This window comes from Corapipo altera, unplaced genomic scaffold (genome assembly GCF_003945725.1).
Source record: "Corapipo altera isolate COAL_440 unplaced genomic scaffold, ASM394572v1 61, whole genome shotgun sequence".
In the NCBI taxonomy this organism is placed as follows: domain Eukaryota; kingdom Metazoa; phylum Chordata; class Aves; order Passeriformes; family Pipridae; genus Corapipo; species Corapipo altera.
The window spans coordinates 8,122,542-8,136,719 of record NW_020884910.1 but is presented as its reverse complement, the minus strand read 5'-3'; the positions used below and the strand labels follow the sequence as shown (position 1 = coordinate 8,136,719).

Here is a 14,178-nt window from a genome sequence, read left to right as displayed (position 1 = left end):
CCCAGGTATTTTGCACTGCTTTTGAATCAAGGAATCAGCTCTTCAGGAAGGTCTAAGAAATATAAGGTCTCCTGTAGGAATATAGAGAGCATAGTTCAGGAACATTGATGAAGGCTGAGGTCTGGATAAACTTGCTCACTTGATCATGTCTGCTTTAGGATGAGTCTAGTCTTTCCTTTCTGATGATTAATGTGGAATGAATCCCCAGGTGCATTGGTACGGATAGTGACATCAGCAATCCATAATTGGAAATAGAAACCATTGAGAATCTCTCTCCTGCATAAAACATGGAACAGTCATATCTATAAACTTTTAGAAGGAGAATAGGAATAATGAATCCTATTTGTAAATAAGCTGGCTGTTGCTGTTGGGTTCTGGGTTGGCTTTTTTGATCTGTTTTGTAAGGTTTTGCTTTTTTAAAGCAACAAAATGGAAATAGGAAAGTCAAAATAAACAAATAAAGCTTTCCAGAATTAAAGAAAAAGCAACTGATTTTTACAGTGTTTATCAACACATATAAGTATCTATTCAAGGGAGTCTTGTTCTTCTTCTATGTCCTCACTATAAATGTACAAAGTATAGTGCGCATGCTTCCATACTAGTAACTTCCAGGGTGGTCTCAGACCTTGACATAGTATTTTGGAGAATGATATGTTTATAATTTGCACTGTCACAATTTCTTCTGTATTTCTTTGTACCCAAATAGAGAATAACAAGTCCAAGAGCAGTCAAGGCTAGTATCTGCCTCCAGTAGTAGATTCAATTACAATGGAAATGCAGACCACTTGTGGGAATAAACTTGGCCTGTGAAGCTCTGCATATACCCTACTCCTGAGCAGGATAATGCAACAGACTATTTAATACTAATTTTTCTGATAAAACTGGGACTCCTACACAGGCTTGCAATGTAATGCCCAGATCCAGAACAAAATGAATCCATTACAGGATCAACTGGGTCATCATCCTAAACTCCAAAAGAAATTTTGTTCCAGAACTGGAAACAAACGTGTCTTGGCCTTGTGTCCACGTTTACACCTGCAAATGAAACAGGCAACCAAAAAGAGAGTGGCCTTGCATATACTGCTCATTATGATGACTCTGCTCCATGCTGTCAGTGTGCTTACACTTTGCCTTGGAAAATCTGGTCAGAACATTGCCAAGCAACTTGCTAATCATGACTTAGCATGATTATGTGCCCAGTGCCTCTACCCCCATCTTGGCCCATCTTAATTTACTAGTATGAACATAACTGTCATATTTAATCTCAAAACATTAATGTATATTTTTGGTGTATGGAAGCCCTCTACAAGACAGTCTTGTGAGGAACAGATAAGATTTTAGTCTGACTTGTAATAGCACAAAATACTCTTTTTATTTAATTTTTTTAAATATAAACAGAAATACTTCTGGATACAACTCAAGAGACCTCAGAGATTGGCTGGACCACACACCCTTCTGATGGGGTAAGCATTTCCCTTGTCCTCTTCTTGACTGTGCCTCTTCTGGGAAGATGTGCATGCATCTGATGAAGAAAGGGAAACTGGAAGCAATGAGACTTTGTTAATGGATTTTGTACATATGAACAATTTGAACACAATGTGTTGTGCAAAGCCAGATTGTTAAGAGAGGAGGATACTGGGTGGGATACTATTGTCACCTCCTTACTGTCTACCTTCCACTGTCCTAATATAAATAATTATCCCTCCGTACTGATAGAATAGAATATTTCAGTTGGAAGGCACCTGCAACAATCACCTAGTCCAGCTACCTGACCACTTCAGGGCTGATCAAAAGTTAAAGCATGTTGTTACGAGCATTGTCAAATGCTGACAGGCTGGGAGTATTGACCGCCTCTCTAGGGAGCCTGTTTCAGTGTCTGACCACCCTCTTGGTAAAGAAATGTTTCCTAATGTCAATTCTAAACCTCCCCTAAGGCAGCTTTGAACCATTCTCATGCGTCCTATCACTGGACTCCAGGGAAAAGGGATCAGCTCCTCCCTCTCCATTTCCCCTCCTCAGGAAGCTGCAGATGGCAAGGGGATTGCCACTCAACCTCCTTTTTTACAAGCTAGACAAACCCAGAACCCTCAGCTGCTCACCACAGCATATGCCTTTCAGCCCATCCACCAGCTTTTTTTGCCCTCCTCTGGACTCATTTCAGGACCTTCACACCCCTCTGAAATGGTGGGGCTCAGAACTGCACCCAGCACTCCGTGTGAGGCCACACCAGTGCTGAGCCCAGTGGGATAATCCCCTCTACTGACCAGCTGGTGATGCCGTGTTTGATGCTCCCCAGGACGTGGTTTGCCCTCGGGGCTGCCCGGGCACACACTGCTGACTCACATTGAGCTGATGCCCACCAGCACCCCCAGGGCCCGCTCTGCAGGGCACTCTCCAACCACTCCTCTCCCACTTCATACTTGTGTGCAGAGTTACTCCATCCCAGGTGCAGCATCTGGCATTTGTTCTTGTTAAGTTTCATGCCATGGATGACTGCCTAGTGCTCTAATCTATCCAGATCCCTCTGCAAGTTCTTTTGTCCCTCCAGAGAGTTAACAGCACTTGCCAGGTTAGTCTCGACAGTAAACTTGCTAATGGTGCGTTCAACTCCTGCATCGAGGTCATTGATAAATACCTTGCAGAGAACTGGCTCTAGAATTGAGTCCAAGGAACACTGTGGCAGGGCTAGGAGTTGGACTCTATGATCCTTGTGGGTCCCTTCCAACTCAGATGTTCCATGATTCCATAATTTGTATTGTGTGCATTGATGTACAAACATTTCAGTTGTGTTCCTGAGGCCTCCATGCTCCCAGGAGCAGCATACATATTTCCACTAGCACTGCTATCCCCAGGCTATGCCATGCCAACTCTTGGTTTACCTCCAGCTCTCCTGTTGATATGCCCTTCCTTCATCAATTCTAGATTAAATCTGTCTTAATCAGTCTGTCCAGTTTATGAGCAAAGATACCTTTCACCTGTTGGGACAGTGGATCCTCTCAGGTCCCAGCATACCTCGTGTCTCAAAGATTCCTCAATGGTTACAAAACCAAGCATTTTGGCAGAAGCACCAGTCCTGAAGCCAGGTATTGATATCTTGGGATCACTTGTTTCTTCCAAAGTGTCTCACTGTTACTAAGAGGATTGGGAAAAGCACTACCTGTGCTCCTGAATTTTTTTGTGTTCTTCCCAAGGCCCTAAAATCTCTGTTGATCAACTTTGTACTTTTTGTTGGGACATTACTAGTACCAATGTGAAAAAACAGGAGTGGATAATAGTCTGAAGGCTGTACTAAGCTCTTCCATCATCTGGTAACAGCCCTAAACTAGGCCCCAGGGAGGCAGCAAACTTGCCTAAAAAGATATTCTGATCTGCAAATGGATGCTTCTGTTTCACACAGGACAGAGTCACTAATGACCATAAGTTGCCAATTTTTCTTCTTGGTACTGGTTTAATGCAGATCTTGTTGTGAGCAGTTTGTTGGTCAGATCTTCACGAGAATGCTTGAGCAGGTCCCTTCTCTTCTATCTCACTGTGCGCTTCCTCTGTCATACTCAGGACCTTATGCCTATTCTATAAAGCTAGTTAAGAGGGTAAGGAGGGGTTTCTCTTACAGCTTTGTAGAGTAACCCGCTTCCAGTACAGTAACCCTGCCCTATCCTTCCTTTGTACCTTCCTCCTGGCACAAACCAGATCTGGGCCTGCCCCTGTAGTGGTCATGCAGAGTGGCTTGTGTGCATAGGAGATGTCAGAGGATAGCTCCAACTGTGGTAAAGCTGGGTAGAAGGGACTTCTACTTCAATGTGTTTTCCAAAGAACAGTGTCTTGTTGCTCTGTCTCATTTGCTTGTGTCGTGCGTCTTGTCTCTGGAGATAAGACATGGGGAAATAGGAGGGAAGAAAGTGACTCTCATTTTAAGATTCTGAATGCCATGTGACAAGTTTGTATTAATTATGTTTTCTGTCACAACAATTCTTACTTCAAAACTTTGACCACTCTTCTTTACGGGGTCATACTTTGTCCTGTGTAGAGTGCTGTGCTGCACATGGCGTCAGCAGGTTCAAGTCTTGTCATAGACAAGACTGGCAAGGAGAAGGAAGGGGAAGACAAAGACCTGTCCCGTATTTTTGATGCAGTTGAACACTGAATCTTTTTTTTTTTTTACAGTTTCTTTTTTTCTTTTCTTTCCCCTATTTCCATTGTAGTGGGATGAGGTAAGCGTCCTGGATGACAAGAAGCGCCTGATCCGGACCTTTCAAGTCTGTAATGTGGCTGAACCAGGTCAGAACAACTGGTTGCGTACTCACTTCATAGAGCGACGTGGAGCCCACCGAGTCCATGTCCGCCTCCGTTTCTCCGTGAGAGACTGTGCCAGCATGCGCACTGTGGCCTCCTCTTGCAAGGAGACTTTCACACTCTACTATCACCAGTCAGAGGCTGACATAGCCTCTCAGGACCTGCCAGAGTGGCGTGAGGGCCCCTGGACCAAAGTGGATACTATTGCAGCTGATGAAAGCTTTTCCCAGGTGGACAGCACTGGGAAGGTGGTAAAGATGAATGTTAAAGTACGTAGCTTTGGACCACTTACCAAGCATGGCTTCTACCTGGCCTTCCAGGACTCAGGAGCCTGCATGTCCCTGGTGGCAGTCCAGGTCTTTTTCTACAAGTGCCCAGCTGTGGTGAAAGGATTTGCCTCCTTTCCTGAAACGTTTGCAGGAGGGGAGAGGACCTCGCTGGTGGAGTCACCAGGGACGTGTGTGCCAAATGCTGAAGAGACAAGCACGACTGGGTCTTCAAGTGTTCGGTTGCACTGCAATGGAGAAGGGGAGTGGATGGTGGCCATTGGACGATGTACCTGCAAGGCTGGCTACCAGCCTGTTGATGATGAACGAGCCTGCCAAGGTGAGAGAACCTTTTTTTCACCCTTTAGGCAGCCCCTTTTTTGTTGGTTCTCTGTATCAGCAGTATTTGGTACTAGTGAAAAGTTCACAGAGCTAGGAGGTTAAACCATTTCTTACAGTGAAAGCCTACTAGCAGTCTCTTCTGACACTTTTAGCACCTGAAACTGGAACTGGAGGGGTTTAGGAATGGTATTCTTCAATTTAGTGCTCTGGCTAAAACCATGCTGCCTCTTGCTCCCGGTCTCCCTCAGACTGAAAGCACAAAAGGCAAAGATCACATTTGAGGTTAGAGCAATTTACTGGAAACAACAATGAGATAAGAAAATGAACAGTAAAAGCAACAATATTAATAAGCAAAGGTATAAGACAAAGAAATTATTTACATGGAAAGTCCATGACAATATACAAATACCAATCAGCTCTTCTCTGCCAAGTTTTCTCCTGACCAGAAAGAACACCCTTCTCCTCGGAAGAGAGAGTCCTGTCCCACTGCCCCTGGCAATGACCATAGGTGGTACAGAATAACATCTGGGTCCTGGTCGTGCCCCCTCAGCCACACCCCCTCGCAGCTACTGCAGAAATTACCTTGTCCTGACTAAAGCTGGGACACCACTTGATGATAACAACATGGTTTGAAACTCCACTCAGGCCTTAGTTCAAGCTGCCACAAGAGACAGCCTGTTAGGCTACTTATACAGAATTACCAGGAGTTGTCACTAGCCAGACCTACCAAAACTCCACTTCTTTACCAAGAGGCAACAGTATTAGAAGAAACATGCCACATGGAGCAGAGCTGAGCTCAGAGTTAATACACTCTACTGTCCCAGCTAGTTTTGGCACTTTTGCTAGTACTGTTGGAACTAGGAATTAAAAAAAAAAAAAAAAAAGGAAATGGCAGCAGCCTTGTCATGGGACATGGAACATGTAGCAGGGCTGACCTGACAAGAAAAAATAGTCATAATGGTATTATCATTACCAATAATGTACTCTCTGCCCAGGGGCCCATGGTATTTTCTGTGTTTGTTGGAGGAAATAGAATAAATTATGTATCACCCAGAAGTGATACTGGGCCAAAATCTGGCCAAACCTGAACACCCAGTCTAATGTCATGACTGTATTCCTATCTCAAGCTTAAGACTGTCCATTAGAGGAAACTGCTTATGTTGGTTATGTAATTTTTTGTAGAACGTTCCTCTCATGCTTCCTGTGTTTTAATATGCATCTACTCAAAATCTCTCAGCAATATAAAGTGTTGCTGCACCACCCTTACTAATCTAAAAAATAAATGTAATGTGGAAACAAGTTTTGGCTGCAGACACAGTTTTAAAGTTGGATTATAATTTATTCAAATAAGAGTTCGAGTCAAACATTAGGTGTACAAATATCCTGGTTAACACCAAGTACAAATGCAACAGATAATTAATGGTTGTCAATATGATACTTTACATTCGTGCTTCATGAAGTGATTTGGGTCATGTAAAATAGCTTTATTAAAATACAGGTCATTGTGCTGGAGACTTATAAAGCAATTAAAATTGGTAAGTGCTTTTCATTTGTTTAAACTTTGAGAATAATTAAAATGTGTGTACCTTTTTATCCTGCTCATCCTGAAAGAAATGTAACTACATTCCTATAGCACTGCTCCTGAGACAGTAAGCTCAGGCAGACATTGAGCAGCTCTATATGGCACTAGTTGTGCTATCTGCATCAGTAACATGACTAGTTCACTGTTTAGATAAACTGACAGTCAATAATTTAGTATCAGATAGTAGTCTTAAGCACTCAAAAAATAACGGAATTAGGCTTGGTAGATAAAATTTAAAAAAATCTATCTTCTATTTTTCATACCATTCAGTGAAAGCTGATACTCCCTTGCAGCCTCATTATCATAAAAGCTGGAGAAAGATGAAAATTATAAACACTATAAGGAATAACTGAAACAACGACAGTCTATCAAGCTACAAAACTCCATTCCCATCAATTACTTCCTAAGATTCCATGAGCAGCTTAGAGCAGCCAAAGACAACTGAATAATGAATCTTAATGTTAGAGGGTATTTTTTTTCTGCTCATGTTTCTTGTAAACTCCTCTGGCTTGATCAGTGTTTGTTCCTGGTCTCTTCTCCTGCTAACAATATGTTGCTGTCCTGTCTGAATGGAGCCACATTCAGTCCCCTTGCTTGGTGTTTCTTTGTGTGGAGTCCTTTCCAGCACTTCCCCTCTATATGTATGTTCTTCCCTCCTAAGAACAGAAGTATGCCGTGATACAGAGCTACTACAGTGTTGTAGGTGAAATACAGAACAAAAGCAATAGCCCAAGGGCAGATTTCTACTGATGATACCTCAGAGAGCTCTTCTTAATAAGACTGAAGAATCAACCAAGGATAGGAAGGAGAAGCAAGTTTCCTTCTTACACTTTAGTAGAAGAGTGTGTGGGCATTGCCTTCCCCCTCACCATATGCAAGCCTGTGGAGTCCTTCCCGGACCAGCTGTTACCTCTTTATTTAGAACAAAGAATCTGCCAAGAGCCATTCTGAGGAGAAAGATAGAAAGCCCTTGTTTTTCCCCCCTGCCCCCTATCATAAGTTAAGATACTTTCTTTTATTAGTTTTATGAGACTGCCTGCTGTATTTTACTATATGGCAAATTTCTCCAACTAGATAGAAGAGTGAACCAACAACCTTTAGTAAGCCTTCTGGGTGATGTGGGATTTGCTCTGTGTGGGATTCACTTTTGACCTTATCTGAGCAGACTTCTCATGCTGAACAGTCAGAAAGGAGAACGGCAGTTTGAAGAGGAAAAAAAAAAGAAGGTTGGGACCTAATCTCCTTTTCTTTGGGTAGATACATACACACAGGCAACCTTGCCTGGCAAGGTTTTCTGCAGCTTGTGTTTTTCCTCCTAGAAGGCTGGAAGCAGAATGTTCTGTGTGATTAGGCTTTCCTAGGCTACTGGTTCCCAAAATTCTGGACTGATTGGCTGTTCTCCCAAGCCTTCTCTCCGATTCACATATTCGTTACTGAAAACAGTTGTTCCCGAATCCATGCCCACAAACAATTAAATAATGTGTTTCTTGGGATACACTGCCTGCTGCTTATCATTGCTGTTAAAAGTCATATAGGATTTAAGTTACCAGATGCTTTTGAAAATAATATGTAGAATTCATGACTGAGACATTTTAAAAATACTTCAGAAATTGCAGTGTGGACAAAAAGGAGAAGAGAAATGACTGCTAGATAAAGTGCTAAGCTGACTTCTGAATGAAGAAGGACAGAGCTCAGGACAGAGCTGAGCTGATTGGCCATATCTGTGGCATCTCTGTACAAATGTATTTAACTGGGGATAGAAAATAGCAACCAGAGAGAGGAGGAGGGAACAAGTTTGGAGTGGAAAGAGTTAAGTTGAACTTGGGACAGGGAGGAGGAAAGGTGTTGTTTCAATGTTTGTTTTTGTTTTCTCATTATCCAAATCTATGTTAATCAGCAATAAATTAAATTAAATTTCCCCGAGCCAAGTCTGTTTTGCCTGTGATGGTAATTGGTAAACAAACTCCATGTCTTTATAACTTCTTTACCTCTGCCCACCATCCTTCTAATCCAGTTTTCTCCCTGTGTCTGGCTGAGGAGGAGGAGTGAGAGAGGTTAGCCATCCACATGCCTGCTTCTTCTCTCTTCTTTCCCTAAGGGTATTAAGCAAGCAAAAGGTCTGCCTGTCATCTGTAGTAGCTGTAAGGATTCCGTAAAACTACCCATGTCCTATGGCTATATGTAGTCCCTTCTGGTTGCAGAAGGAATCACATCTCTATTACCGATAACTACGGGAGCTAGCAACTGTGTACACAGCTGTTTGACTTCTCATTTGGGAAGAGTATTTCATGTTTATTTTTTTATTATTGAAAGATACCCTTTCTGACCAGCCTGGATAAACTTTTTTCAGTGTACAAGGCTAAGAAAATGTTAAGATTTATGTTAAAGCAAAAGCTTCAGTAGTCTGGTAAAAATATGCACATACTATTAGCAAAGAAAAAAGCACAATAAGCTTTTCTCAAATTTTAATCACTTAAAAGATGCTTCCTTTAAGACCACAGCATAATTTACATTTCAGGGACCTGTGGAAGTGATCTTCTCCAACCCCTGCTCAAAGCAGGACCAAATTGGGTTATGTCACTCAAGGCCTATTCTAATCTAGTTTTCATTATTCCTAAAGATCAAGATTACACGATGTCCCTGGGCAACTGTTCCAGTATTTGACAACACCTATGGTGAAATTATTTTTTCCTATGTGGAAGGAGATTTTAGTAAGATGTAATAAGAGGTTATTACAGCTTGTGTGTGTTATCTCATGTTCTACCACCTTGTGCCTACACCTCCTCCCATTAGGTGGCTGATGCCAGCTGTAAGTTCCCACCCCGCAGCCTACTCTTCTTCAAAATGAAAAAAACCAGTGTGTTAGCCTCTCTTGAGTAAGAGCTTTAATTTCAAGGTAAACTTACAGTTGACAATAATGTTTGGTGCCTTGAGCTAGATTACATTTTTCTTTTTTCTTTTTTTTTTTCCCCCCTTCCATGTTGCTCCTTTCATCAGCTTTTCTGCTACATACACATACATTTTGGTGCTTTTCAAGTAGTTTGCTGCTTTTCTTGTATCAAGTGCTTGCTCTAGACTCATATTCCATCCTTACCCTGCCCAAATCTTTCCTCTCTTGTTTTTGCCTTTTTTTCCTTCATGCAACCCATTCCCTGGCAGTCCTCCCATATATAATTAGCTAGTAATTGTTTTAGCTCTGCCTCTTTTAACTAAAAAATCCCTTACTCAACTGATCTCCTATCAACAGTTCAGCAGGAAAGGGTTCTTAGTCACTTCATTTATTTTATCTCAGTTGATTTGATGCTTTCCTTTACAACTCAAAATCCACACTTTTCTCTCCTTATGTGTCTTTTATTTTCCACTGTCTCTTCCCCACCCAAACAGCTGTAGCAACAATGAAACTAGATCAACCCAGGGCGCTATTGCTTCACCATGACTTGCTTCTACCTCTGTCTGATCCCATCTCTCTCAGAATAGGACACAAGATACACAGTAACAGCCTGGCCCAGTGGGAATTTGCTTCCTATCGCCGTGAGCTAGTAATAGACTTATTTCTGGGTGAGGGGAAAAAGCAGTGTTTTATCTAAGAAATACTTAATGTTTTGTTTTCTGGTCTGTCTTCTGCATGCTCATTATGCTATCTATCTTACTTTATGACAGATGTAATGTCTAAATGTCTACATCATATTTCTACAATATTATCAGTTACTAACTCCTTTCCATCATCCTGCCCTCTAAGTGCCAAACTCCATCCCTTGTTTGGAGTCATTCTTGTTTGAGGCCCTCTGTAGTCTGCACATCCAGTTTTCCCTAGGCTGCAAATTCAGCTATGTCCATTCATCCTTCCCACTTTGACTCCAATGCCAGCTTTGACACTCTTCATCTTCAGTACTCTCACATCTAGTATTTATTCTTGCTGCCCCACAGTACACCTGGGAGCACAACTCCCATATAAGAAACAGATCACTTGTCTTAGTAAAGAAGAGAGCAATTTTATGGTTTTCTAAATGTCTTCCTGTGTCCCACCTCAGTTCCAGATCATATCTGTATACAAAAAGTCAGTTTCATCTTTATGACATTCCCTAAAACCACTCCTGGGAGTACATAAAGCTCTGTTGAAGTTCCCAACTACTCTTCTTCGTCCTTCTTCCCTTGCTGCATTTTGTTTAGTTCTCAAAATATTTCCTCTCCAGCCTTACTGTCCAAGTGAGCTTTCCAATGCATTTTTCTCTTTCTTAACCTCTTTGTTTTTTGGTCTGTCCTCTCCTGATTTTCATTTTCTTTACTCCTCTTCCCCCATGCCACTCCGTGATTCCAGCACTTTTCTCTGCTGGTTTTGATATTTGTTATTATTAGAAGTCTGTCAGAAACTGCTCCTCTGGCCTCCCGGGTGGAACTTGTCTCCAGTGAGCAGTCAGGCAAACGCAGGCAACACAGGGGCGAGTGTTGTAGCTGAGGAAAACTGGGTCAATGTCTGAGATGAGCTGTGCCCAGCTGAACTATTGTGGCATTCTGACACTGTGCCAAGATATGAAAAACAACTGAGACAAGCTGAAGGAAAAGCGCTTGCGCACTCTGAACTCTGCCTTCTTCGTTCATAGTAGCCTTGACTTGATGGGAAGTGGCAGCTTGCTCTGCCCCCTGAGGTGCTAGCTCTGCAACCCTCTGTCCTTGCATTGGATATTGTGAATCAATGAGAGCTAGATCTGTGTTTTCTTGGAAAGTCCTGGTGCCTGGGGGGTGATAAGTCGTACTATCTCTGGTGACAAGGCCTTCAGTGGCTTGGCTGGTGTTGGTGTTTTGTGTGAAGTTGTTCTGCAAGCACACAGTGGAGGTGTTTCAGGAGAAGCTGCTCTTGTTCAGGTTTTCTCTGGGTCTTTCTCCTGAAGTGGTAATGTTTACTAAGGCAAAACATGTGAGTTCTAGTGATGGTGGACTTGCTTCAGCTTGGATATTTGTTATAACTATCTCCAGTGAGCGCAACAGTCATCTGCAGATGTTGTAACACCAGAGCAAGTGGCCCTGATGCCATGATCTGCAGTAAGAAGGGAATGTAAGGTAAGATCCTTCAGAAATAAATGAGAGATGAATTCTGTCTGTGAGTATAAAGACGGCCCTAGGCTCACTGTGGCTGCTTGAATAAAGGGAAGTGGCTTTTGCCTATTTAAATTGCCAGGGAATTTTTTTCTCTTTCCTCCTGACTTGACCTGACTATTTATAGTGACTGGACTGAGGCAATGCCAGGAAAAACTCCATGTCATGGGAACAATTACTATTGCTATCTGTGGGCTAAGGTCCTGAGTGCTGTGAGCTAGCCTATCTTAGACAATTTTGAAAAGAGATAAAGGTGCTCATGAATGTAAGCATGCCTGTGACTGGATGCAGAGGCAGGGTTTAGATGGAAGCAGAAAGTTTGTGATAGCTGCAGTGCCTGCTCTTGGAGGCCATTCTTGAGCTTCTTTTAGCTGGAGGCCAGTTAGTGTCTACTGTATTCAGTCCAGCCTTTTTGGCCAAAATTGCAGTTGTAAAGTATAAGTAACAACAAATTTTAAGTCATAGTATGTTTTTATAGCTATATATTCATTAGGAAGGTGAGAGAGATGTGAATCATATTTAATTACTGTAAATCAGCTTTGCTTGCAATATGCTGTATGATTGCATTTTGCTCTTTTTCTTCTGGAAATAGAAATACCCAGGGGCAGAATGAGAGTTTCAAAGCATGATCATTTCTCTCTATCTGCCATCCCTCCTGGAAATAACAGCGTGAGATTATAGGTTTATGTAGTAATTATTTTTTTCACTACACAATAAAAAAATAGTCACTGTGGAGAGATCTTTCCTCCTAAATTGCTCAGTATTCCATTCCATAGTTCTTCAGCTGCCATTTCTGCAATGTGAGTGGGACCAGCCAGGGGAATCCTCTTTCTTATTGCTTTTTTTTTACACTTTTCTCTATCTTGTTCAAAGTCTTTTCTCAGATTCCTCCCTCAGAGAGAACCTGACAATCCTATTCTCATTTCACTTCTGAACATCTGAAATGAGATGTAGCCTAGTGTCAAGAACTTTCCATTCATTATTTCCTGTCCACCCACAATCACAAATGTGGTGAATGATCTGGCAGTGAGGCAGCCAAGGCCACAGGGTTCTCTCCACACATTTTAATTTGCATATGTTTAAGGAAAATCACAGAATAGCTGAACTTGGAAGATATCTCTAGAGGACACCTTAACCCCTCCCTGCCCAAGTAGAGTCACCTCTAACAGGTTGCCTAGGAATAGGTCCAGGCTAATTTTGAATTTCCCCAAGAAGGGAGACTGTACAACCCCTCTGGGTAACCTGCTCCAGTGCTCAGTCACCCTCATGGTAGAAAGTGTTTCCATGTGTTCAGAGGGAACCACCTGTGATTCAATTTGAGCTCTTCACCTCTGGGCCTGTCACTGAGCAACACCTGAAAGAGCCTAGCTCTACCCTCTTTGCATCCTCCCTTCAAGTATTTGTGCACATTCATGAGATTTCTGAAAGCCTTCTCTTCTCCGGGCTGAGCAATCCCAATTCTCCCAGCTTCTCTTTCTGTGAAAAATGCACCATTCCTTTAACCATCTTTGTGGCCCTTTGCTGTCCAATATGTCAATGTCTCTAGTTTACTGGGGAGTCCAGAACTAGACACAGGACTCCCAGTGTGGCCTCACCAAAGCTGAGTAGAAGGGAAAGATCACCTTCCTTGAACTGCTGACAACAGTTCCCCTAATGCAGCCCAGGATACCATTTTAGCTTTCTGTGTCACAAGGACACATTGCTAGCTCCTGTATGAGTTGGTGTTCACCAGGACATCCAGAATGCTTTCTGCAAAGCTGATTTCCAGGTTGTCAGCCCCCAGCATATACTGATGCATGGGATTATTCCTTCCCAGGTACAGGACTCTGCACTTCTCCTTGATAAACTTCATGAGGATCTTGTCAATGCATTTTTCCAGGCTCTCAAGGTCCCTCTGAATGGCAACACAGGCTACTGGTGTATCAGCCGCTGCTACCAGTCTTTTGTCATCAACCCACTTGCTGAGGCTACACTCATCATCCATTTCATTAATGAAGATATTGAACAATATTGGACCTAGTATTGAGCCCTGGGGTGCACCACTAGATGCTGACCTCTGTCTAAACTTCATGCCACTGTTCATCACCCTCTGGGCTCAGTTGTTAAGGAAGTTTTCAATTAACGTCACTGTCTGCTCATCCAGCCCACACTTCATCAAGTTCGGGTTTTCTGTGAGGATACTATGGGAGACAGTTCTTAAAGCCCATACTGTGTTCTCCAGGAGGATATCATGGGAAACAGTGTGGAAGGCCTTCCTGATATCAAGAAAGTCACTATCCACTTCTCTCCCCTCGTCTACCAAGCCAGAAATTTCATCCTAGAAGGTTGATCAAGCCTGAGTTTCCTTCTGAGAATCCATGCTGGCTGCTCACAATTACTTTCTTGTCCTTTGTGTGCCCAGAAAGGTATCCAGGATTAGTTGTTCCATCATCATCCTAAGGATGAAGGTGAGCCCAAGCTGCCCACTATTACTCAAGCACCTCTCACCATGACCACAATCATTCAAAGGTTATCAAGAGTGGCCTCAAAATGACATCAGCCAGCTTCTCTGATGGATGCATCTGACCAGGGCCCATGAAATTATATAGTTTGTGTAAATAT

General features: G+C 42.6%; 1 protein-coding gene across 1 annotated transcript in view; it reads left to right on the top strand.

The window, feature by feature from the left end:
• Positions 1 to 14,178, top strand: part of LOC113951837 (ephrin type-B receptor 5) — a 58,400-nt gene that overhangs the window by 27,683 nt on the left and 16,539 nt on the right. The window contains exons 3-4 of the mRNA XM_027653357.1: positions 1,399 to 1,463; positions 4,203 to 4,998. Of these exons, the coding sequence (XP_027509158.1) occupies positions 1,399 to 1,463; positions 4,203 to 4,998 (861 nt within the window). The remainder of the gene's footprint in view (positions 1 to 1,398; positions 1,464 to 4,202; positions 4,999 to 14,178) is intronic.